This window comes from Propithecus coquereli, unplaced genomic scaffold (genome assembly GCF_000956105.1).
Source record: "Propithecus coquereli isolate 6110/MARCELLA unplaced genomic scaffold, Pcoq_1.0 Scaffold24, whole genome shotgun sequence".
NCBI classification, from domain to species: domain Eukaryota; kingdom Metazoa; phylum Chordata; class Mammalia; order Primates; family Indriidae; genus Propithecus; species Propithecus coquereli.
Genome location: NW_012147952.1, coordinates 7,508,292 through 7,535,451, shown reverse-complemented (window position 1 = coordinate 7,535,451; position 27,160 = coordinate 7,508,292). Strand labels below are relative to the sequence as shown.

The following is a 27,160-nucleotide window of genomic DNA, read 5'->3' as shown; positions in this document are numbered from 1 at the left end:
TAACCCAGATGTTGGTTATCTCTGAAGCCATCAGGGCAGATACTTTTTTAAACCATAAGCAATCATAGTGCAAAATTCAGTTCTTTTATTAGAAGCATGGAAAGATGTATTTTTGTGGGTGGAGGTGGGATAATTAGAGATGGATAAATATAATTATAATTATATTTAATATATTTTTTCAAAATGGCCAGAAAGTTTATGTTCCTTGTTGAATGATTTCCTTTCAGTATGTTTAAGTTATGTTTTTAGTCACTGGTGCTTGAACAGATAAGTCCTCATTATTCAGCAGCATTCCTTCATTTGAAGTTCCAGGCAACTGGAGCAATAATGATATTAATGAATACAATGAAAGTATGGAGGACATTAGCTATCCCAAAATGTCACTAAGATCTTAATAGCATTTTTAAACAAGTTCTTTGGTTCCTTCCTTCCTTCTTTCCTTCCTTCCTTCCTCCCTCCCTCCCTCCTTTCTTTTCTTTTCTTTTCCTTTCTTTTTTTTCTTTTCTTTTCTTTTCTTCTTTTCTTTTCTTTTCTTTCGTAGTAATGGTAAAAATATTTGGTTTCAGACTATTGTGTTCAAGTACTAGTTCTGTAAGACAGTATTCAGGAGTCACTTAAATACGATCTTCATGAAATAAAGATAAATATAAATGCAGTTTTGACTTATTAGGATTTGTGTAAAGATTTGTGTAAGGATTTCACAAAATGTATGTGAAAATACATTTTTCATTTTAAACATTTCTGCATATGTACAAACCAAAAAAAGTAAGAACGCAAAGTAGGTGAACTTATGACTCCTAGTTACAATTGACTTTATCATGCAACATAGACTAACTTATTTTGAATCCAGGAATAAAATGGTAAAACCAAAAAATAGCTGCTCATTTATGTACTAACTTTCAAGTATATACCCAAAGTAATGTTGTTATATATAGAACACTTTGATTGTGATTAAGTGATATTAGGACAACTTGAGGAGTGGAAGGGGGAAAAAAAGTCAAAATCAATGTCAGAATTTCTGTTAGCTCAAAGGGCATTAGATTCTCTAATGCGGTTTTTCTTTGCGGTTTTAGTGGATACTTCGTATCTAGGGTTCAAGGAAATACATCCAGGTTTTAAAATTGCGATTTTGTTTACTTTTTAGGTTTACTACTTCCGACAAGGACATGAAGCCTATGTTGAAATGGCCCGAAAAAATAAAATTTATAGTATCAATCCCAAAAAACAACCATGGCATAAAATGGAACTACGGGTATGGCATTGATTTATTATTTAATAACCCAAAAGATGCAGTTATGGATTATGGAGAAAATTGTATCAAGGGTTACTATTTTAACTATCAGAAACTGTATCATGAAGATACTTTGTTTGATTAAAGCCATCCTGGAGAGTAGAAGCGTTTAATTTCCAGTTAGAGAAACACAAGATTGAGTGAATTTATATACTTCAATACAGTTTACAGGTTGGGTACAAAATTTAGTTGTAGTGAAAATTAGATAACATTAAAATCTCATGTAAAGTTCGTATTAGTCAATTTAATGAGTATTTCTAGATTTATCAGCAGTAGCTCAAAATTACCTTTGGAATTGTGTTGGAAAACTCATTTCAGTAAAATTTTTCTTTTTTTTTTTGCCTTTTTAAAATTATAGTGTAACTTGCATGCTGTAAAGTGTGTAAATCTTAAGTTCAGAGCACAGTGATTTTTACATATACGTAGTCATCACCATCCAAATCAAGATTAAAACCAAGAAGTGTTTTCTGAACTATGTTTAGCAATCTGTTTTTGTGGTTTATTTTGTAAAGATTTTTTTTAATTTATCTTTCTCAGGAACAAGAACTTATGAAAATAGTTGGCATAAAGTATGAAGTGGGATTGCCTACCCTTTGCTGCCTTAAACTCGCTTTTCTAGATCCTGATACTGGTAAACTGACTGGTGGATCATTTACCATGAAGTAAGGACTGTTGAAAGAGACAGTGGTTTCTTAGTATTGTAGATTGTTTTTCAAGATTCAGATAAATTTGAACATCTTTTAGATATTTTTAGGTATGTGACCTAATCGGCTTGTTTCTTTTTGTAATTAGATACCATGATATGCCTGACGTTATAGATTTCCTAGTCTTGAGACAACAATTTGACGACGCAAAATATAGGCGGTGGAATATAGGTGGGTAATTTATTTAGAAGCCATAGGTATTTAATATGTCTTTTTTCCTAATCAGTTTACTGTTTTTCATAATTTAGAAAGAGATAATTAGAGAAATCTTCCTATTTGTAGGAGTGTTGATGGCAAAGTAAGATACTGTGTCAGAGGTATTTTTAAGTTTCAAGAATAAAAATATTTTAATCTGGTTGATGTTGACATTCCACATATTTTCTTTATTACATTTGGTAACTATTGTAAGATTATTTACAACTTTTCCTTTTAGCTATTTTACATGGTGAATTAAATTTTTATCCAAACAGATTAATAACAAAATTCAAATACAAAGCCAAAAGAAACCTTAACAAAATGTGTAAGTTTAGACTGGCACTAAAGCTTAACTGACATTTTTCTTTGATTGGTTAACCTTATTATATCTTGAAAATTAATATTGTAAATAACCCTCAAAGAAACTTTAAAACTCTCAAACTTCTCAGGCATTTAAGGTACATTAATTTATATACAGATGGATGTACTATTTATTAGAGTACTTCTCTTAAAAATTTCAAACAGGGCCAGTGTTTGTCATCTTGGACTGCAGCATGGTGTCTATGTGGCCTGTGTGGTTTGAGAAAGCACATCAATTGATATAACAGTCTATTATCTCTCTTCCAGTGCCATTGGAAGGCATTGGCGTGGTGATTTTTCTTTTCTTGGTTGGTCTTCGTAAACTTAGAAATTTATATATGTGCTTTGTAAAGAGAAATTAGGAAAATGAAAGTTATCAAAAGTATAGTCATGAGAGTTATCGAGAAAATTTACGTATCATGTACCCCAGTTCCCTGGAAGCTTTGAAAGATGTTTCATCAGATAGGGGAGTAAAGCAAGAAAGAGAAAAATACTGAATCCCCTCAGGAAACAGGGAGTCTAGAGCAAGAAAAACCAAAAGGAATTGCCAGGTTAATAATCAACAGAAGTCTCAGAATAACAGCTATCAATTCTAGAAAATAAACAGTCCAGAAGATACTGTCCTCCAAGAGAGAAATCTTCAAGAAAAAAAGGTGGAACTCATACCTAACAAGTTTCACTTTGTGGGAAATTCTGTTGAAGCATGTTTTTTAGAGCTTGAGCTGTTAAATGGGAGTGGAAAGATAAAAAGGTGAAACCAAAAAATAACTGCTCATCTTAACACCTGAGTATATATCCAAAGTAGTGTTATTTAAAAGACTTGGTTATGAGTAAGTGGTGTTAAGATAACTTGAGGAATGGAGGGGGAAAATCAGGATTAGAATTTCTGTGAGCTTAAAGAGCATTAGATTTTCTCTTTGTGATTTTAGCTGATTAAAGGAAACATCCAGAGAAAACTGAGCATGAAAAATGAAACAATTGTTTTAGGAAAAACAAAATTATACAAGAAAGGAATTATATGCTGTTTTGCATAGTAGCAAACAATATTTACATAGTCATAGTAAAAACTGAATGTGGATTAAATATAATGCATATATACCTTTCATATATAATGGTATCGAGATTACAGTTGTCCCTCTGTATCCATGGGGGGTTGGTTCCAGGATTCCCCACATATTCCAAAGCCCTTGTATACTCAAGACCTGCAGTGAGTTCTGCAGAACCCCTGATGCTTCTCCCTCCACCCCCAATGTGGGTTTCACACCCCACCAGTACTATATTTTCAACCTACATTTGGTTGCTGATGGAGAACCTGCCACTACTGAGGGCTAACTGTACTTACTGAAAAAATCATGTAAGTGGACACCATGGGTAAGTTCAAACCCATGGTATTCAAGGGTCAACTGTAATACTTAATGTCAAAAATTGATGAGTGAAGAAATACCTATACACTCATTTAGAAATCTGTAAATAAATTCAGGAAGAAACAGTTAAAATAGATAAATGTTTTTTTCTTGGTTTTGGGTTATAAGCCTTTAGAACTTTCAATTTTTTAAAAATTATTCACATAGCATTACCAGTGGTCCCCAACCTTTTTTGGCACCAGGGATTGGTTTCATGGAAGACAATTTTTCCACGGACTGAGCAGGGTTGGGTGGGGGGCATGAGGTGGAGCTCAGGAGGTGGTCTAGCAATGGGGAGCAGCTGTAAATACCCTAGCTCACCCACCGCATATGTGGGGCCCCTTCTTCCTAAGTTTTATGGAAGACAATTTTTCCACAGGGTAGGGGGTGGTCTGGAGGTTGGGGACCTCAGCATTACTTGATAAATTTTACTTTTTAAAGGACACGTCTCTGCCAGTAAAAGTCGGAACAAATATTAAGAGATCGGAATCCAGGCATATTCGAGAAGTGAGCTCATAACCTACACAAAGAAATAAAGCAAGCATTGGACAAATCAAAGAGAATTTCAAATTAATGAACATCATAATTTTCTCATTTTTTTCTATATTTGTACATTAATATTTCTTCTGAAGTTAGTATCTGAATTAGTCTTTTCTATCTCAGGTTATATGCATCCACCCACAGACTGCCATTTAAAATTACATTAATAATTTTTATTTTAGACTGTCATGAGAAATGTTTTAAGGCTTACTGTGAATGGTGGACTCTATTCTTTGCTTCGTTGTTACCATTCTACAAATACTATTCATTGCGGTTAGGCACACATTGTCCAGTTCTTCCTCTTTAGCATAATGATCTGTTTGTGTAAGGTCATAAGAAATGGGTTCGTGGAACTCATCATGTTTACTGTAAAGTTGTGGTGTCAAGAATGCTGTTTATTAAATTATATAGTAGCTTCTGGCTAAGCTCATTGTCACTAATATGCATCTGAGGAACAATACAGAGACTCTTAATCTAGTAATAGCTCTGTCAACAACTTGCAGTTATGTTCTATTAAGTTACTCCTGGCTCCAGTTTTCTTTTGTATCATATTTCTTTTACCTTTTCTAATTTTTGATTCATTTAATACTATATTTCTTTGTAAATTTATAAATCCTTCTTGGTAAAAAAAAAAATGAGAACATAAATACCTTTTTCTTTGTGAGTTTGAAAATAAAACTGATTTGGATTAGTTGCCAGCTTGATTCATTTTCCTTAACTGTGTGTTAAAAATGTAAAGAGTACCATTTAATAGAAGGAATTACTCAAAAACAACCATGAAGTAGACATCACCATTTCTTTTTTATAGATGAGGAAAATGAAGTTCAAAAATAGCTAATAAATGTGTTCAGAGTCACACGGATCTGTTATTTGAACCTAAGTCTTTCAGACTCTAGCCTATACCAGCCAGGAGAAAACTCAATAAATACTGTGAAAGCCAAGGAAGGGGAAAGCATTGCACTAAGGGAGTGAGTGGCTTAAATTTTGATATGACACAGAGGGAAGCTGAGAAGATTTGGATAGGAAAGGACTATAGCATTTGTAGCTTTGGGTCTTTGGGAAAAGCAGTAAGTAATATGGTAGCAGTTGGATAAGGAACTAGACACAAGGAGTGGTCTGTGTTTTACAAAGATTAGTTTTTGTTTCTTTTTTGTGTGCTTTTATAGGAAAGGGAGAGTGAATGTGTATATATTACAATTTAGGGGCAATTGAGATGAAGGAAGACAAGTTGGATTTTTTGGTGTCGGTTTTGTTTTTAGGCTGCAGTCTTGATTGTTGTTGGTTAGGGAAACTTGCCTATAGAAAGTAAGAAAGATAGACTGTAAGTATTTGTTGAACGGAACTTACCTAAATTATATTTTTATTTGAGAGAAAAGTTTTTGCATAGTCCTATTGATGAATTTAAAATACTAGATTGGTAGAAGTGCTTAAGATAAAAGTAAATTTCTCCATACTTTAATGAAATCTAAGAAATGGGATTGGAAACTGGTAAGTCATACTTCATATAGGCTGACTTAAAATACTTTTTTCTCTCAATGTTGCTGATTTTACTTATATATTTTTGGAGTGTGTGGCTCACTTTTCATGTGTCTTCTGAAATCATACAGGCAGTATCTTAAAGGTTTACCTTAGGAAAAAGCAGTAACAACAACAGTACATTTCAGAGTAGTAAGATGGCTTTTGTTCTTTCTAGGTGACCGCTTCAGATCAGTTATAGATGATGCCTGGTGGTTTGGAACAATTGAAAGCCAGGAACCTCTTCAACCTGAGTACCCTGATAGTTTGTTTCAGTGCTATAATGTTTGGTAAGGAAATATTTGTTACATTTTAGTTCAACCAGGCTTGCTTTGAATCTTTTTCCTATCTGTTAATAAAGGGATAAAGATACTTCTTTAAACACCAAAGCAAGTATTTTTATAATTGGTTTTATAAAAATTGCAATACAATATTTAGATTTTTTAATGTAAGGATTTTCCTTCCTTTAAGCTGGGACAATGGAGATACAGAAAAGATGAGTCCTTGGGATATGGAGCTTATACCTAATAATGGTAAGTGTGAGGCTATTTTTGTGTCTGTATTATGGAATTAATTTCTTAAATAAGACATCTGATTTGCCAGCTTACTACCACTTAGGGTTGTTGTGAGGATCAAATAAAAAGTACTTATTTAGCAAATACTAATTGTACACTTGATACCGACCCTGGACATATGAGAGACTCAGCAGTCAACAAAATAGATACAATCCTTGCCTACTTGGAATTTATAGACAACAAGGAAGATTGAAATGAATTTATTACAGCAAAAAGTATTTTGTTACTTATTCACCCCTAGAAAGTTAATTTGAGGAGCAAAGACATTTCTGTAACTTTCGCAGAATAGAGTACAACATAATAGTTAAGAGGTCAGGTTTTTGAGTGAGATGGGCATAGATTCATAGCTTGGCTTTGTCATTTACTGTGTGATTATGGCAAGTTCCATAAAGTCTCATAACCTCAAATTTTGAGGACTCATCCTTTGAAATTGTCTAAATCTTCCCTTTATAAGGGCTGTTTTGAGGATTAAATGACATGTGTCTAAGGTGCTTATTATAGAGCCTGACACATGTAAGAGTTCAGTGGAAAGGTAGTTGTAATTGATAATGATAATAACAGCTGTCATCTTGGTTGGATATGGCCTGATACACTCAGGATTTGAAAATTAGCCCTAGGCATTGATTATGACATTTTCCTGATACTGAAAGGTCAGTGTGGCTGCAGCCTGGAGTTTACATTTTCTTTCTACCCCATTACCCATTTTTGTTTCAATTTTTAAAAAATACACACATACACACAATTGAATAAACTTAAAAAGGATATATTCCAGATTATTAATAATGATTATTTATGGAGGATAGGATTTATAAAGACTTCATGAATGTATCTTTTACATATTGTATATTTTTGGTTTTTTAAAATAGTGTTACATTTGTTAGCAGAGAAAAATAAAGATTTTTTTAAAAAAAGAAAAATATCTTATTTGTAACATAGTAGAAATAATCACTTATAAATGTAGTTGCTAAGTATTTATTTAATCTAAAAAGTCAGAGAATAGATAACTATTGAAGAAAGTAGCCCACTCTGGTAGACCTTAGAAATGAGAAAATAATCTTGATCATGCTCGTAAGCTAAGTTTAGTTCTTTGCAGAAATTATCACTTTGAAAATTTCATGCCAGTAATGTGTTTTTTCATCTCACTGCTAGATTAGAGCTGTTTAAAAGTACAAAATATCTTAATCTACTTGTAACTGTGTTACATGGTGTATCTTCTGGTTTTGTTTCTCCTCTTTGTGAAAATTTGAATTTGAAGTCATGTTGAACTGTTGTGACTATGAGAGAAATGAAGTTGATAAATGTAATAATGCCTTGGGTATTTTTTAAAATGAATAAGTGATACTAATTTAGTATTTTGTTTCCTACCTAAATGTATCTGAGGAGTGTGGATTTTTGTTGTTCTTTTTCCTATACACATTCATATGCACCCACATAGTTTTAATTACAGTTTATAAGGAGGAAGAATTTTGATTGTATACAAACAGTGGCATATTTCCCAGTGTTTTTCTGATGACATGTAATCCAATTTCTCTGAAGTGTAGTCCAAAGGAAAAATTAACTAGCACGTTTGTAGTTTTTTATCACCACCACTCTCTAATGATGCTCTTACCTAAAATGTTAGAGATTCAGGCATGCAGAAAGCATCCTTTTACCATTTAAGAGCAACAAGCTTAGGAATCATTTGTCAATATTTGTAATTCTCTCTTTTCCTGCATTCAGAAATTGGGGCTTTGATTGAAGTATTCCTGAAAAATACCACTTTAGTTCAGTTTCACCTCCTGTGTGTTTTATGAAAATAAATATGGCAATTAGTTTATAAAATGACTCAGAAAACTTTGAAATATGCATCATTTTATAGAAATTATTTCTGTACTTGTAACTTAATTATAGAGCAAAGTTTTCAGATATAATTATTATCTAGAGAATTATTCATAAATTTAATGTCTTTTTGAAAAATTTAAATTGTATTTACCCTTGAAAAATACTTTTCTTTATGAAAATAAATATATGTATATCCTTACAAAATATACTTTAATTTTGTGACAATATTCTGCTTTCTAAAGGTAACCTAAATATTAATAAGTTACCATATATTTTCACTGATCTGCTTCTCTGTGTATTTCAGCTGTATTTCCTGAAGAACTAGGTACCAGTGTTCCTTTAACTGATGTTGAATGTAGATCATTAATCTATAAACCTCTTGATGGAGAATGGGGTACCAATCCCAGGGATGAAGAATGTGAAAGAATTGTTGCAGGAATAAACCAGTTGATGACACTAGGTAAATAACAACAACACATAAGTATGGAAAAAGCTGGCAGAAAGCAAAGTAAAAGAAAAATACTATTATTCAAACAAGATTTTTCCTCACAATATCTTAAGTCAGCAGTTTTCAAACATTTTTAAATGGAATCTTTTTTTAAATGAGGTCTTTCATGGACTTAACTATTTAAAACAGTAGTAAATGGACGAACACTCCAGCTGAATTTCAGAGTGAGGGCCTCCTAGAAATGCCAGTGGTATCTCAAAAAAACCTGGGTCCTCCACAATCCAATTTTAAAATCTTTGGCATATTCAAGCTGATATGATATGAATTGGAGAAGGGGGGTTTGAAAGCTGGATTATAATTATATAGATAACTGTACCAGTTTTCCCCAACTTTACACGCACATACACAAGAGAATCTTTTTAAAGGGAAAGAAAAGAGTGTATGAATTGCTTTGCCTCATTTGAAAAAAATAATAATGACCACAAAACTTGATTATCTGAACCCTGGGCTTCCAGAGTAACTCTAGACTACTGTCGTGGTGTATAACAACCCACTCTGTCAGTTAAGGAATCAGCTTCAAAGAGTCTAGGGAGAAATTAACATGAGTAAAAAGAGCCGAAGACACAGGAGACCCAGGTTGTAGGATATTCAAATCTGAAGTCTTTTATAAAATGGCAATACTGTATAAAAATAACCCTATAAATACTATCTTAATAATATTTTTAAGATATGAAGTAGCTTTATATGTGAATAAGCAAAAAAATTGAGACTGATCTTCATTAGATTCTAGTTTTTGCTCTACCAATTTAATGTGTACCATTAGGTCAGTGATAACTGAATCAAAAACTTCTGGATCTGTTTCCTCCTCTCTAGTTGCTTGATACATCAGTGAATAATGTGAAGTTGAGATGAGGTGATAAGTTTAGAGAAAGTCAAAGGTTACATCTGAATGCAGTGTTACAGTGTTATTGGTAGAATGGCTGTGTCAAAAACATGATAATGTACAGATTGAGGAATGGCCAGCTATCAATTATAGAAATGCATGTGTGCTTAATAGGTCATATTTATATATTATCTGTCATTTCTTTCTCCTAGTGAATCTGTGAATTAAAAATGTCCCTAGAATTCTGCGATATAAATGTAGACATAATAAAAAATGAGACTTTATGTCAACTAAACTATATGTATTTTCTATGAAAAGACAATGGCAGACTAATACTTATATAGATTATGACTTATTAAGTCTAAATTCGAGTAGAATTATCCTTGGATTGTTTTAAGCATACAAAAGTAAATTTATAAACTTATTTATTTATTTTAGATATTGCCTCAGCATTTGTGGCCCCTGTGGACCTGCAAGCCTATCCCATGTATTGCACTGTAGTGGCATATCCAACGGATCTAAGTACAATTAAACAAAGACTGGAAAACAGGTTTTACAGGTTAGAATCATTTGATATAGCTACTACCAAAGGAAAGTTAGTGATCCTTTCACCCTTTTAGTGATCTACTATAGCAGTGTTTCTCAACTTGATGTGTATACAAATGCACATACGAATGAATCCCTTGGGGATTGTGTTAAAATGTAGAATCTGATTCAGTAGGTTTGGAGCAGGACCTGAGATATTCTGCATTTCTAACAAGTTCCCAGTAATACTGATGGTGCTGGTCTATATAGACTACACTTGGAATACAATTTCTGGATACAGTTTTTCCTAGATGCTGCTATGATTTGATGCTCGCTGTCCTCATATTGTATTTTATAAAGCAAGACAAAGTGTTTAATTTTCTCCTAGGTAATGTTAAATACTTGTTTCTTCATGTATTTTTCTTATATAATAGCAAAAATGTGTATTTCGTTTTTATTTTGTTTATATTCAGCTTATTAATACTTACGAAAAATGAAATTAGAAAAGATTGTAGATGATTTTTCATAGTTGTAGTTTAGTGTGAAACAGACAAACGTTAAATAACCCAGACATAATTTCAGTTAAATTGCGTTTTCTAGTTAATTTTGATAAACATCAAGTTCTTAATCTTGGATAGGCTTTGTAGGTTTATTGCCTAAAATGTTTTGTCAAAAAGTGTATATAACTCTATAGTCTTCACATAATACAATCACGTTTTTAGCTTGGATTTTTCTCATATGACTTTTGCTTAGCAGGCCAACAGCATTTTAATTCATATAATATTGCATTAAAACTTTTCTTTTTGTGACCAGTTTTATATTACTGCAGTCCTTTCCATTATTTTTCATTTTAACATAGGAAAATTTTATTCATATTTTGTACTGAAATATTTTTCTATATAAAATGTGCCTTTGGTTCTTTTATTATGTACCTGGCATTAAAAACACCATTTGTTATACTCCTTATTGACTAACACAGGGTTTCTCAGCGGCAGTATTAGCAGCATTACTGACATTAGGGGCAGGAAAGTTCTTCATTGTGAGGGGCTATCCTATGCCTCTCTACCCACTAGATGCCTATAATAGCCCAGCCCCCTAGTTGTAAAAAACAAAAATATATTTAGACATTGCCAAATGTGTCCTGGGGAGTAGAATCATCCCTGATTGAGAACCACTAGAATAAAGAAAACTAAGAAATTAAACTTTGGGATCTGAAGATTTTTCTGATCTTGTTAGGTGTACTTGCTGTTGCTTCATTGATATTTGTCAAAAGCATAGAGATGAGAAGGAAATCCCCTATAATATATGCCTCCCAGCCCTCAAAGTATACATCTTTACGTCTTTTTCAGTACCACGGGTTAGAAATTTAAGAGGAAAAAAAAACAGAGAAGAAATTCTTAACTACATTCCTTTTTCTCCCTAGACCCCTAAATTGCCAAAGATTAGGAGTTAAGCCTAGTTAGAACAAGACATGGGAGGACGAGAAGGAGAGAAAGAATCATATACACTAGTTGTTGGACTATAACTAGAAAGATAAGCTGCTGGCATCTCCCAATATTGTTGTAAATATTTCACAGATACACTATTCAATATGACAACTGCAAAGGTGTACTATACCTACAGTTTCTGACTTACTATGGCTCAACTTACGATTTTTTGACTTTACTGTGGTGCAAAAGGGGTAAGCATCAGGAGAAACTGTGCTTCAAATTTTGATTTTTTCCTGGGCAAGTGATGTACTCTTTCGTGATACTGGGCAGCAGTAGTAAGCCACAGCTTCCAGTAGCTCCCAGTCAGCCACACGTTTGCAAGGGTAAGCTGATAATCTGTAGCGTACTGTGTTGCCAGATGATTTTGCCCAACTCTAGGCTAATTTAAGTGTTCTGAGCATGTTTAAGGTAGGCTAGGCTAAGCTATGATGTTCGGTAGGTTAAGTGTATCACATACATTTTCAACTTAGATATTTTCAACTTATGATGGGTTAATCAGGATGTAACCCCATTGTTAGTCAAGGAACATCACAATACAGTATATTTTGAATAGGCTTTTTGGCATTGACATAGCTTTGTAATCAATTTAAGGAAAAAAACTTTTAGAACATAGTACATATATTTATTAGAAATTGACTGTTTTCCAATCGGATAATAACTCAGTTATAAACCTGAGTTACGTTCTTCTTCAATACAGTGATACCTTCATATGCTATTTCACTGTTTAAAGCTATTTTGCTTCCTCATTTACTTGCTGTTTTTAGACTTCTTAGAGTTTGTGTTTTTCCTCTGATTCTTACAGTTAAGTCTCTTGTTAAACTACTGTCATCACTTTGCCCTCCTGGTATTAACATAATGGCTTATTTTACACACAATTTTCTATACAATACACTGAAGATGTCTTTGATTCTGTTATTAGAATGAGCTCATGAATCTATTTGAAATGTACAGAAGTTTTTCTGTGTGCTTCTATATCCATAATTATGTATTTTTTTATTCCATATAATTGTATTTCTGTTCACAAGTCAGTAAAATTTTCTAAATGTTTTTTATTTTAATTCAGGCCTCCTATTGAATAATACTCTCAGAAATTTTCTTTGGATTTCTCATTACTTTCAGAAATAAAATAAAAAGCACCAGAATTTATTTTAGCATTGTCAATTAAGTGTTCAGAAATATAATTCTCAGGTTTCTTGGTAAAGTATCACACTCACCGTGTCTTTATGTTTTTATATCTCAAAAGTAGACTGTCAGTTAACTTTTCATTTTTACATGTTCTTTGACTACCAGTAATATAATTAGGTTAAAATTACTTGTTTTCTTTTTTGTGTAGAAGTCAGGGGGTGTTTATTACCAAAAAGTGATAGCATACATGACAAATACGTAAAGCAAAAACAAAAAACTCCTCCTCTAGACATTCTTCCTACCCAAAAGAAGACACTATTAATAGTCTGATTGGTGTGTTTCATTCCAGACATTTTCTATGTGAATACAGAATGTTCCTTTTTTTTTCCCCTAACACAGATGGGGTTATGCTTTTTTGAAAATGGCTTTTTAAGATGTGAATTTTGTGATTGATTTAAGACTAAAATTGAAAGTCACAATGTCTTGGTTTTAAATTGTGTACATGTATTTCCAAATTTGAGGTTAAGACTTCTATATTTTGTTTTTTTAAAGGCGAGTTTCTTCCCTAATGTGGGAAGTTCGATATATAGAACATAATACACGAACATTTAATGAGCCTGGAAGCCCTATTGTGAAATCTGCTAAATTTGTGACTGATCTTCTTCTACATTTTATAAAGTAAGTCATTTTTTCATACTTAATTATAATAATGACGCTATTTTAAAAAGCAAAATAGTTGAGAATACAAAACGTCAAAATGTAAGATATAATTATTATTATTTTTTTTTTTTTTTTGAGACAGAGTCTCACTCTTTTTGGCCGGGCTAGAGTGAGTGCCGTGGCGTCAGCCTAGCTCACAGCAACCTCACACTACTGGGCTCAAATGATCCTTCTGCCTCAGCCTCCCGAGTAGCTGGGACTACAGGCATGCGCCACCATGCCCGGCTAATTTTTTCTATATATTTTTAGTTGTCCGATTAATTTCTTTCTATTTTTAGTAGAGACGGGGTCTCGCTCTTGCTCAGGCTGGTTTTGAACTCCTGAGCTCAAACAATCTGCCCGCCTCGGCTTCCCAGAGTGCTAGGATTACAGGCGTGAGCCACCGCGCCCGGCCAGATATAATTATTTTTGATACACTTAATGTCATATGCTGTCACATAAATATAGTTTCCCTTAAAATAGAAAACATGTATTATTTATGTCTAAAGAAGAAACATTTAGTCCATTGGCTACTATTGATTATGGAATTACAGTTGTGTTGTACAGTTAAAATAAAAAAATACAAATCCTTTTCTTAATCCATCTGTTGGACAATAATAATAATAGTAAATATTTATCAAACACATAATGTTTTACCTGTATTAGCTCTTCTAAGCCAAATCTTACAGTGGAAGAAATCATTATATGAAATTTCTAATTGAGGAGACTAAAGCTTTTAGAGGTTAACTTGACTAAGGTTGCACAGTAAATGAATGTCTGCGATATAACTTGAAAACTTATTGCCCCTGTCAAATTTATGAACAAGTATTTAAGTTTTCAGCAGGCAACTGAATTTAACTTTTAGGATTCTTTTCCCTCAAAGTCCAATTTACTTCCTCATTCATTGATCCCACAGCAAGAATGATAAGTATAATATATTAAGGCAGAAGCACTTTTCCTTCCTTATCCTAGGGATTTTATATAGCCCTAGAATGAATTGAGCCTTCTAAATTGAAGCCAGAGAAATAAATTATATATCTTATACAAAAGACTGCTCTGATTTCATATTAATGTTATTCATATTGCATAATTTTTTCTGGTTAAGAAGAGGTAACACATCAAATTGGTATTAACTGATCAACACATAAGTGCACATATAAGAATAACATCTATTGGATGTTGGGCAGGGGAGAGGGGGGAGGAGGGAGGAGGGAGGAGGGGACGGGTATATGCATACACAAAGAGTGCAATGCGCACCACCCGAAGGATGGACATATTTGAAAGTCGGACTTGGCGGGGGGGGCAAGGGCAACATACGTAACCTAAACATTTGTACCCCCATAATATGCTGAAATAAAAAAAAAATTAAATAAAAAGAAGAGGTAACAGTATATTTTGTTATCAAATACTCAGCTGTTATCAGCTTTTATTTTTACATGAAGGGATTAGTCAAGCTTTTTTTTTTTTTTTTTTTTTAAACCTCTACAGCTTCATTCTCATTACTGAGTATAATCTTAGGATCCCTTTTCCTGGGATTAGTTAGTGTTTTTTACTAAGGCATGTAGATTATTTTAGTACAAGAAAACACCAAACAAAATTAGTAAGGTAAACTTTGTCCCCATTCTCTATTTTATTATTTGAGAAATCTTTTGCTTTCCAAATGGTTTGGGGGCTTTATTGCTGTGGTTTTGCTTTTCCTTAGTGAAATTAGTAATTAAGCATTATTTGTCCTCCGAAGACTTCTTTGTCTTAATTTTATACAAGTATGTGCATGCACATGTCTTTTTTCAAAGAAATATGAATCAATAGAATCACATGTATATTCATATTTCAGTGAAATAATTTAGATGAAAATTATTTTTACATTTGGAATAGTCTATGAAATGCATTTCTTTCAAATAGTTACTTCGAAATGCTTTTGAAATGCAGGTTAATATTTAAAGCATTTATAGTATATAGCTCTAAAAATCTTTGGCATTTTTTAGATTTGTGTACTTTGTTAAAAACCAGTTTGGACTGACATTAATTTTCAAGATATAAAATGTTCCCTGAAATTTTTATTATTGTACTTTTAATGGAGTTATTGAAAAAATTTCAAGCAATTGATATATACAAAGTGATAGGTATTTGGAGATAGAAATAACAGTATTTTTACCGTCATAGTACAGTTTCATAGGATAAATAAATCTGTAAGTAACTGTAATATAAGGAAAACAGGTAAGTAAAAGAATTGTATGAAAGTTTAGATGCAGTTAGGGTCACATCTGGCTATTGCAGTGGGGGTTTAGATACAGGGAGAAGTATGTTAAGATGTTATAAACAAGGTAGATATCGATAGATTGAGGAGAAGTTAGATGAAAGCCATTCCAGGGATAAGGAGCAGCTTAAGGTAGGAAAGTAGAAAGTTATTAAGGGTAATTTAAATTGGGTGAAGTATGGAGTACATGAATGCAAGTCATAATAGTGATACAGTACTGTAAATGTGAGTTGGAACCACATTGTGGAGGGCCTTGAGTGCCAATCTAAGGAGCTTTGAAAATATGAGCTCTGGGAGAAAGGACTATTGCAAATACTCTAACATGAAAATAACATGTTTTTTACACTATGCCTTAAAAATACTAATTTGACTGCAACATCTAATATTAATTGACAGAGAAGAGACAAAAAGCATAAATAGAAGATGGCTGCTACAGCTGACCAAGTAATAGGTGATGAGGGCTTAATTTATGATGTGAGAAAGGGACAGATGCCAAGAGATTTTTAAGGATAAAATTCATAGGACAAGGCAAGGGCAGGAAATAATGAAAAACCAAGATTCTTATTACTGTAAGAATGGTATGCTGTTAACAAAAAAATAGAAAGGAACAAGAGTATTTGGGGAATGCCAATTATATTTAGACATGTGGAATTTTAGGTGATGATAGGATGCTTAGGAGAAGGGTCAGGACAAATTACAGATACTTAGAATTCATTTACATGGATAAACCACAGATATGTAAAGTTATCAGTGGAAAAGGTATAATGTCAAAAGAGGATGACTAAGGACAAAATTTTCAGGAGTACCTACATTTAAGAATAAAAGAAAGGATCCGAAGACAGAAAGTATGTTAGCTTTCCCTTGAAGTCTGAGGAATGGACGAAGCACGGCAGTGATCTGAGCAAAGACTGGAAGATGAAAATTGGGTTTGGTGTAATGAAATAGGCCAGAGTGGGAGGCGGTACATAGAATGGAGGGGACAGGGTCATGTGTGTGTGCATAGGGTATTGGAGTCAACCAATGGGGAAAGCAAGCCTTTAGCTTCAACAGTTATCTTAATATCTGGTTTTAGGAACAAATTCTAAAAGGAAAAAAAAAATCTCATGTCTCTAATCTTATATATTAACATTTCCTTATTGTTATTTAGGGATCAGACTTGTTATAACATAATTCCACTTTACAATTCAATGAAGAAGAAAGTTTTGTCTGACTCCGAGGTATGTTATATTTCATTATGATTACTATGTTGCTATTCTATATATAAAAGAAATTTACAAAGGTAAAAGCCATGAGTCAGTAAAGTACCCCAGGATATGTATTACAGGTTTTCCGTTATATAAAGGAAATAATTGCTAATTAAACAACTATAGAGTATAATGAAATCTAGGATGTTTTATGATTCATAAATTCTTGCCTCAAAGGAAGAAGAGAAAGACACTGATGTGCCAGGAACTTCTACCCGAAAAAGGAAGGTAATACAGTTTTTTTGTTTTAGCAGAAGTACTTTATATGAATTAAAATGAATTGAGCTTTTTTTACTCTTAGCATTTTTAAAGACATTGAGTATTACTTCCAAATTAGTTTCAAAACAAAACGCATGTTTCACAAAACTAAGTAAATGATACATGTTTTCTTTCATTTGAATTTACTTGTATATATCCTAGTTAAGACTGCATTAAAAATACAAATTTTATTGTATTGGTGCTATTTTATTAAAATATTTGAACATTTTAATTTTAGGACCATCAGCCTAGAAGAAGATTACGTAATAGAGCTCAGTCTTATGATATTCAAGCGTGGAAGAAACAATGTCAAGAATTACTAAATCTCATATTTCAATGTGAAGATTCAGAGCCTTTCCGCCAGCCAGTAGATCTCCTTGAATATCCAGTAAGTACTATTGAAAATATTTTCTTTACCTGTCAGTTTGCTATATGTCTTATATAGGACAGTTGGCTATTTTATTATTGTCTATGATTATAGTTTATTATTTTATACATGTTCTCATTATCCATGTGGTTATACAGAGAATATAAGTTGAATAGTGTGATAAAATGGAAGGAGCCCTGAACTAGACCTCGAAGAATTAGGTTATGGTCCTACTTCTGTTCTTACCAGTTGTGCAACTTGGAGCAAGTCACTTAGTTTTCCCATCTGAATATTTTTTTATTGTTTCTTTTCTTCCCCACACTAATTCAATAAATTTATTATAGCAATTACCTAGGAAACAAGAATAATAATATCTACTTCCTTATAAGGTTATGGAGATGAAATGAGAACATATAAAAATAGTTTTTAAATGTGAAGCAGTATATACAAATGTAAGGTGGCATTATATATATTTAGGTTATACCAATATATGATCTTTATGGAATACATGATAAAAAAGAGTTGAGTAAGTATGATCCAAGTATTTATCTTGGCATGCAGTCATAGCAATCTGAATTTAGTGTAAAGTGATTTCTTATTCCCTTAGTTAAGTTATTAAAGGTTGTACAGTTCAGATAGCATTCATGGTTTCAAATGAAAATAAAAGATGTTTATAAGACATCATGACCTAGACGTAGTATTATCTGACTTTATTATCTGTTTTTTACATGTATGTTCTAACTTGCAGTGATGAAAATAGAGATATTTTGTCAATAGGTAAATAACATTAAATGACTTTTTTCTTGTTATTTAAAAAACCAGAAACATGGAATCTTAAATGTGGAAGAGAAATCTTTAATTCTAGCATTGTGATAAATTGAGCTAACTTGAACTTCACCGTCCAAAAAACCACAGGAAGAACAGAACTGATGCGACAGTGCTCTGGTTTTCGGTTCTTTTTGTTTTTGGAACCGGTGGATTTCCCTTTGTTTCTTGCAAGCTCAATATTTTTTAAAAAATAAGTTATAATGTATGCATTGCTTATAGGTGTTTGTATTCTGGGCTTTTCCCAGAAAAGAAGAGATAGAAATAAGCCTTAATGTTTAGAGATTCTAGAAGCATAAGTATTAACACTATGCAGAGACAGTTGAGGCCTTGGGCAATGGTGAGGAAGGAATTTGGAACTGAGACCCAATCCTAAATCAGGATTGTTGAAGGACTGTACCTTGAATGAAAAGGAAGATAGAATAATGCCTTCCACAAGGAAGAATGTTTCTCCCAGTGGCTCTAGTGTCAGAGGAGAAATCTCCCTAGGCTTATTTTATACATAGATTTAGAATCCAAATTCACACTACCCTGGTGGTACAGAAGTTTATCATGGAGGGGGGGAGAAAGAACAGCCCCTACTGAAGATGAATTAATGATTAAAAAAAAAACCCAACTGTATGAGGGAGTGATCCATCATATTTAAGACAACAGAAACAACAAATATTAGCACTCTTTGGGATAAGATTATTCTGAAATACTATACTTCATTTAAAAAGAGAGACACGGCTGGGCGCAGTGGCTCACGCCTGTAATCCTAGCTCTCTGGGAGGCCAAGGCGGGCGGATTGTTTGAGCTCAGGAGTTCAAAACCATCCTGAGCAAGAGCGAGACCCCGTCTCTACTAAAAATAGAAAGAAATTAATTGGACAACTAAAAATATATAGAAAAAATTAGCCAGGCATGGTGGCACGTGCCTGTAGTCCTAGCTACTCAGGAGGCTGAGGCAGGAGGATCGCTTGAGCCCAGGAGTTTGAGGTTGCTTTGAGCGAGGATGACGCCACAGCACTCTAGCCTGGGCAACACAGTGAGACTCTGTCTCAAAAAAAAAAAAAAAAGAGAGACACCATTCATTGTAAGATGACTGTTACTATATGTACCACAAAAAAAAAAAAATGCTACCAATTAAGCTTTGATAGATAATTTTGGTTAAAGAGATAAATGAAGGCATAAGAAACATAAGGGGAAAAAAGACCCTATTTGAAGGGAAAAGAGAGTAGGGCATATTAAAACAAAACCAACTAAATATTAGAATTCTGGAAATGTAAAATCACTGAAATTAAACTTACTGGGCAGGTTTAAGAACAGATTAGATTTCTGAAGAGAAAATTAGTACAAAGATCGAAAGAAAATCATACAGAATGCCAAACAGAGATAAAGAGATGAAAAATCTGAAAGAGAGATTGGAATATGGTGGATAGAGTGAGAAGGTCCAAAATGTACCTAACAAAAATTTCAGTGGGAGAGAATAAACAGACTGGGAGAGGGGCATTATTTGAGGAGCTAAATTGCTAAGGATTTTCTAGGGTTGACAAACATTAGACAAACCATGATTTCTGAGCAGAATAGATAAAAAAACAATCTTTACCTAGGATAATAGTTTAAAAAATCAAAACTTCAATGGCAAAAAGAAAAATGTTAAAACAGTCGTACAGAAAAAATGGAGGAGACTGAGACTGTGCTCCAACCCACTCATTTTACTGATGTTGAACTAAGGCTCAGCTCTCCAAAATATGTTAGTTATTTATCAATAAAGCCAGAACAAGAACCCATATCCCTTATATCCAATACACCCATATGTGATATTCTTAGAACATAACCAAATGAATTTTTATATTAAAAAAAATAGCTCACTTTTCAAACTTAGAGGGGAAATATATAAGAATGTAGTCATCTCTTAATGATTTAAAATAATGAGAATAATATTTAGCAAATATTTAGAACCTGTCCTTTTCTACATGTTAAAGTGTTAGCAGACAAAAAGTAGTCTTAAAATAAAATTTTAATTAATCTCTTGTGGTACTTCCTGATGAAGGTGTGTTGTTTCTTCATTATTGTCACAGAGGAGAAGAGAAAATTTGGCTAATCTGCTTTTTATACTTCAGAATTAACTATACGTTAACTATCAGCCTTGCTTTAGTGGAATATATTTAAGGGAGATCATGTACCTCATACTTAGGCTTTATATGAAAATATTAGTTTGCATTTTGAGTTTAATCAAATATTCAAAGCAATAGGTTAAAAATTAAATGTTTTTGATGGAAATTAACATGGTATATATTCTGTCACATTTATTCAAGAGATATGTTGAACAGCTACCATGTACTATACTAAATGGTAGAAGCCCAAGATGTGAGCCAAGAAAAATTAAGTGTTCTACATAAATTTTACATTTAACCAAAATTTTGCAAAACATTAAAAAATTTTTATATATATCATTATGTTTTCACAAAATCTACAAAGTTTGTAAAACCAATAATGCCATAATATTCAATATCCAAGTAATTATAGACTGTCAAAATGGTTACCTTAAGAGGATGGAGCTGGTTTTATCATTACATAAAGCAATTTTATAACTACCTGGTGGGGCAGGGGAGGCTGTAACTGTCTTTAAGAATCTAGGAATGTAATCTTTGGAATGTGTTTTTTAAAATGACTTCCACTAAGGGAGAATTTAATTTCTGTAAAGGCAAAGCCATTATAGGTTTGTACTTAAGGTAGACTATACATAGTACACTGGTTTTGCCAAAATAAAATACTGCTAACAGGTACCAAGTCTGATTTTGTTGTGTGGTTTTATAAAGTGACTCTGAAGGCATTTATAGGTGAGACATTTAAAAAATGGCTAAAGGTGGTATAATTGGAATTTCTGGGGTAAAATGGAGTAGACATGCTTTTCCTTATTCCTCCTACTAAGTAGAACTAAAATTTGTGGACACTGTGTATAAAACAAACATAAGATTCTGAAAAGCAGAGACAAAAAGAGTGGGGACTTCAGTACCAACACTGTACTGAGTTCCCTTGGTTTGCTTTTTGCCTTTACATATCCCACTGTGAATACTGGAGAAGCCATCAACCTAGAAATAATAATGAGCACTGACCAAAAAAACCTTCAGAAAAGCTTCTCTCTAGCCAGAGAACCAAGAAAGAGGCAGCCTAGCAACATAGAAAAGTTAAGACAGTAACTGCTCTACTCCACAAATACCATGGAAAAAACTGTGGCCCCACCCCTTTCCCACCAACAAAGGACAGTGGAGACCCACCCTCACTAACCTCAGGTATCAGTAGAAACCACGAGGTGATCTTAGACTTTCACCCCCACCTGGTAGTAATCAGGTCAGGTACCTCTTCTCTATCCTCACTGTGGGGTGGTATCAGTGGAGGCCTAGTGAAGAGTAGTAAGGACTTTTACCACCTGTCAGGAATAATAAAGCCACTCCCGTAATGTCACTGGAGGCCATGTAGGGAGCAATAACAAGGCACTCCACCTTCCCAGCCTAATGGAAGCCTACTAAGGAGTCTGAACTCCTGTCCATTCCTGGCAGTAACAGGGAGGTCCTCCCCATTCCTTGGGTGTCAGTGGAGACCAAGTAGAGAACCTGGACTTCCACCACCAACACCTAGAGCAATCAAAGCAGTGCCCCACCCAGCCCACCAAAGTGGTGTCAGAGGAGGCCTCCTAAAGCACTAGATTTTTAAAAGGTCCATTTTTATACCCTAAATATTCAGGTTTCACTCAAAAATCACTTACGCCAAGAACTAGGAAGATCTCAACCCGAATGAGAAAAGGCAATCAACAGATGCCAACACCAGGATGACACAGATGTTAGAATTACCTAACAAGGATTTTTAAAATAGCATCATAAAAATGCTTGAACGGTTAAAAACATACTTGAAACAAATGAAAATACAAGAAGTCTCAACAAAAAAACAGAAGAACTAAATGGAAATAGTAGAACAAATTAATTCATTGATGAGAACAGAGGCATCAGTGAACTTGATTAAAAAACTAAAGGGATGAGAGGTTTCTATGTTTCCCTTGAACTGGTAAAATGTTGACACTATTAGACTTTGATAATTATATATAAATATTGTAAAATACTTATTTTATATTTTGGAGTGGAATAACCACTCCAAAAGCTATACAAAGAGGTACAGTCACAAACGCTATAGATAAATCAATTTGGAATTCAAAAACTATTCAAGTAACTCACAAGAAGATTGGAAAAAAGTAAAAAACAAAAAGCAGAACAAACAGAAAATAAAATGACACACTTCACTAAAATCATAGAGCATGTTTCCAACCACAGTGGAATCAAACTGGAAATCAATAATAGAAAAATAACAGTAAAATCTCAGAATACTTATTAACTGAACAATACACTTAAATAATCCATAGATCAAACAAGGCTTGAGGGCGTAGGGGTGGTCTCTGGTTGTCTGGTCCTGGCCCTAGGATGATTTAGGACAGGGAAATAATGGCTTGTTGTGTGAGAGTTAGAAAAGTAAGTGGTTGGGGCTATACGCTTGGGATTGACTGGTTTGTTACATGAAAGACATGTTCTCAACGGAGCCTTTTACTATCTTTAAGAATTGACTAGTCCTAGAAGGGGCAGTCTTTCCCTAGGTCTGTAAGACCCCCAAATGGACCAGAGCAGAACATCATTGGTCCTGTAATGAATAAATGCCAAACAGACAAAACACAGAATAGGGGGTGGGGGCGGGGGGACAAACAGTCATTATTCATGATAAAAACTCTAAGAAAACTAAAAATAAAGGGGAACTTCCATAACTTGATAAAGAACATCCATTGAAAAAAAAAAAAAACTATAGCTAACATCATGCTGAATAGTGACAAACTTGAGTGCTTTCTTCCTGAGATTGGGAATGAGGCAAGAATGTCCACTCTCGCTATTGCTATTCAACATAGTACTAGAAATTGTAGCCAATGCAATAATGCAAAAAATGGAAATAAAAGGCATACACGTTGGGAAGGAAGAAATAAAAATTTGTAAAGGCAATAATCCTGTTTTATATTGTATCTTCTTTATTGTCAAACATGATAATTAAACTTGATGGTGCAAAGTCAAGCTGTTATACTTCAAAAAATGTAGTTATTAATACATAGGGACTGTTGAAAAGGTACAGTACTGTTTGTTTCTACCAAAAGATACCATATTCTGATAATTTTCTGTTGCTCTTCTGCTTTCACTTTTCTGTTTTTATTGTTTCCAATCTGTTGCTTATTTTATACACAACTGACGAGGTGGAGACCTTAGGTGATTCTATTTCTCCTCTGTGGAATGAAGTGCATAGACTTTGTGACAACTGTTTACATTCATAATTCTTGATTACTGCAAAGCCCCCAATCTTAGGACTGAAGTTGAAGTTACTAGAATTCAGGCTTCCACATAAAGGTGATGTTGGCATACTTCCCTTGTTCTTATTTCCTTATTTTAAAATAAGTTACAGTTGCGTTTCAATGAGTCAATAATTTGGGGGATTTTAGATGATATAAATTTTTATTTTAGTTGGAGAGCTGAGCTTTTTCATATTCTTTGAATTCTCTTTTTCCAACACGACTCCATCCTCCCCTGGACTCCCAGTGAAAAAAGAACTAGTATATTCTTCAATGAGAAAAGCCCTATGTTGATTCCAATAAAACAGAACATGAAGTAAATAAAAATTATTAGAAAAAAGGTAGCCTTGATGAGGGAAACAAATATTAATAGATCTAAGACTTGCACTTGTCATAAAAATCCTATGTGAATTCCTGTGCTGAGAAGCCATGCTTTGTGGTTATAATAATAATACTACCTGTTTTCCCTCTCCTAGGACTACAGAGACATCATTGACACTCCAATGGATTTTGCTACTGTTAGAGAAACTTTAGAGGCTGGGAATTATGAGTCACCAATGGAGTTATGTAAAGACGTCAGACTTATTTTTAGTAATTCCAAAGCATATACACCAAGCAAAAGATCTAGGGTATGTAATTAAATTGTTTTCTTTTATGGTTAAATTAAATTAGTGGAAAAGTGTATGGAATAGCTAAATGTTGCTTTTATTTAAAATTTAGATCATAATTAACTTTCTATTATGTTCTTAATGGTGTCCTAGTGGAAAAAATAATTTACACCTTTCTACTAAACTCTTTCTGTGAAATAACTTTGATGTCATTTTTTGATGTTTAGGAGTGGTTACTTTTTTTGAAGTAGTGTGGTTGAATAGATATCATACCTGAATTTTCCTGGTATGTACTAGAGCCATCTGAACTTAACTTTTCCAGCTATTTTCAACATTTATGGAAAGAGACATTTTTGTGAATGATATTATTAGTAAGTAAAAATATAAGTATCATTTATCTCTCTCTGGCCAATCATGACATCACAAAGGAGTGATATATGGAAATGAAATGAGAAAGAATAGATGCTAGACCTTAAGTAGCAGTGGAAATCAGGTTCAAGCCTTCTGGGGTAGTTTCTGTATGGTAGAGTTCACTCACAACAAGGAGTTTTGTCCGTATGAGCCATCTGAATTTAGAGCAGGGCTTTTAAGAATCTCAAAACTTGGAATATTCCTAATCTAAACACAAAAATAACTTAATTGTTAAAAGCTTCAGTTTATTCTTTCATCAAAAGAGATTAAGAAAAGTATATAAAGCAATATTTACATTAAAAAATGTTTACTAGAAAGGTATTTAAATTACAGTATTTACTAAATAGATATTTTTCTTTGAGGAAAGTTTGAACACAATGTTGTTGGGTTTTTTTTCCTTTTAATAGATATACAGCATGAGTTTGCGCCTGTCTGCTTTCTTTGAAGAACACATTAGTTCAGTTTTATCAGATTATAAATCTGCTCTTCGTTTTCATAAAAGAAATACCATAACCAAAAGGAGGAAGAAAAGAAACAGAAGCAGCTCTGTTTCCAGTAGTGCTGCATCAAGGTATTTAATTTCTTTTAAATACCATTAACTGATCTATAACTTTCATCTAAATGATAGAACTTGGTGTTTTTTAATACTTCCTTTACTATTCCCTATATTGCAGAATGGTATATTTGACATGCAAGTTCCTATGATGTGGAGGATTTTTAATCTTTTAACTAAAGCTATACTAGTGTAAGTGCTTAAATTCAAACTGTTAAATCTATACAGTAAAACAGCATTTTTAGGATAGTGATGGCATCATGCTTTCCGTCATATAACTTTAGCATTTACAGCGATCCTTCACTAAATATTCACTTTCCAAGGCTCACAACCATATGAAATCCACTACAAATCTCATATTTAACATATTTCATAATAGTACAAGTGTTGAATCCAACAGTATTGTAAAACTGTTTTATTCATACACATAGAGCTATAAGAATGACTAACAATACTATTTTATTTACAGCCCTGAAAGGAAAAAAAGGATCTTAAAACCCCAGCTAAAATCAGAAATCTCTACCTCTCCATTCTCTACACCTACAAGATCAATACCACCAAGGCACAATGCTGCTCAGATAAATGGTAAAACGGAGTACAGTTGTGTGGTTCGAACGAGAAGCAACCGCATGGTTGTAGATCCAGTTATCACTGAGCAACCGTCCACTTCTTCAGCCACAAAGACTTTTATTTCAAAAGCTAATACATCTGCAATGCCAGGAAAAACAAGTAAGACTCAGTTACAGTTTCTAAATTGAAGTGTGTGGTTTGATTTTTTTTTTTTTTAATTTGGCAAATGAAATATACTGGGTTTTAGTAATTTCTAGCAGACACTGTTCTTTGTGCCTTATTCATTGTTTTTCTTTTTTAAAAAATTTGTTTTTAATAAGAAAACAAAATTTGAAGTTTAGGTTAGTATAGAATAATGCTTAAAAATGGCAACTCTGATCCAAACTGCCTGAATTTAAATCCTAATAACCACACTTGCTAGCAGTTTGCCTAGACTAGCCTTCAAAATCTTTAAATGACTGGACAGTTTCTAAAAATATTGAAACTATTAAGAGTTTCTAGTTGGATATATCATTTTCCTGTTAGAAAATAGATTTTCTAAAGAAGCTTTAAGCATCCTTCAGGTTTTGTTCTCTTGGCTAGTTCAAGCAATTCAGATTAAAAGCAATCCCAATTAAAAACAATCCCAACCTTCTTTCGTATTTTTAAATTCAGTAACTCTTAGATTTTAATCTTTTGTATATGTGTTTTAGTACTGGAGAATTCCGTGAAACATTCCAAAGCCTTGAATACTCTTTCAAGTCCTGGTCAATCCAATTTTAGTCATGGCACTAGGAATAATTCTGCAAAAGAAAACATGGAAAAGGAAAAGCCAGTTAAACGTAAAATGAAGTCATCAGTACTCTCAAAGGCATCTACTCTTTCAAAGTCATCAGCTGTCATTGAGCAAGGTAAGGTATTATTTGTATCTTTCAGATCCTTCTTATGAATGATGCTTTTGTTGGCGTTAGTATTTATATCTTCTTTTCAGGTTTCCCACTTAAACGCCACACAGTTCTGTATTAGTTGATAAATTTAGTGTGAGACATCTGAATTTGTAGCTTTATGTCAAAAGCAAACTGTATTGTTATTAAAATGATAAAAACTCACTTTATGGAAATAAAAACAAATTCTAGAATTAAAGGCTTTTAATATT

The 27,160-nt window shown here is 33.2% G+C and overlaps 1 protein-coding gene across 1 annotated transcript in view; it reads left to right on the top strand.

Moving 5' to 3' along the window:
- Positions 1–27,160, top strand: part of PHIP (pleckstrin homology domain interacting protein) — a 112,729-nt gene that overhangs the window by 81,216 nt on the left and 4,353 nt on the right. Inside the window, exons 19-33 of the mRNA XM_012646080.1 lie at positions 1,145–1,252; positions 1,829–1,953; positions 2,084–2,166; positions 6,187–6,298; positions 6,480–6,541; positions 8,709–8,864; positions 10,174–10,294; positions 13,428–13,553; positions 16,979–17,048; positions 17,253–17,303; positions 17,572–17,721; positions 24,360–24,512; positions 25,310–25,473; positions 25,925–26,184; positions 26,718–26,915. Coding sequence (XP_012501534.1) covers positions 1,145–1,252; positions 1,829–1,953; positions 2,084–2,166; positions 6,187–6,298; positions 6,480–6,541; positions 8,709–8,864; positions 10,174–10,294; positions 13,428–13,553; positions 16,979–17,048; positions 17,253–17,303; positions 17,572–17,721; positions 24,360–24,512; positions 25,310–25,473; positions 25,925–26,184; positions 26,718–26,915 — 1,939 coding nt within the window. The remainder of the gene's footprint in view (positions 1–1,144; positions 1,253–1,828; positions 1,954–2,083; positions 2,167–6,186; positions 6,299–6,479; positions 6,542–8,708; positions 8,865–10,173; positions 10,295–13,427; positions 13,554–16,978; positions 17,049–17,252; positions 17,304–17,571; positions 17,722–24,359; positions 24,513–25,309; positions 25,474–25,924; positions 26,185–26,717; positions 26,916–27,160) is intronic.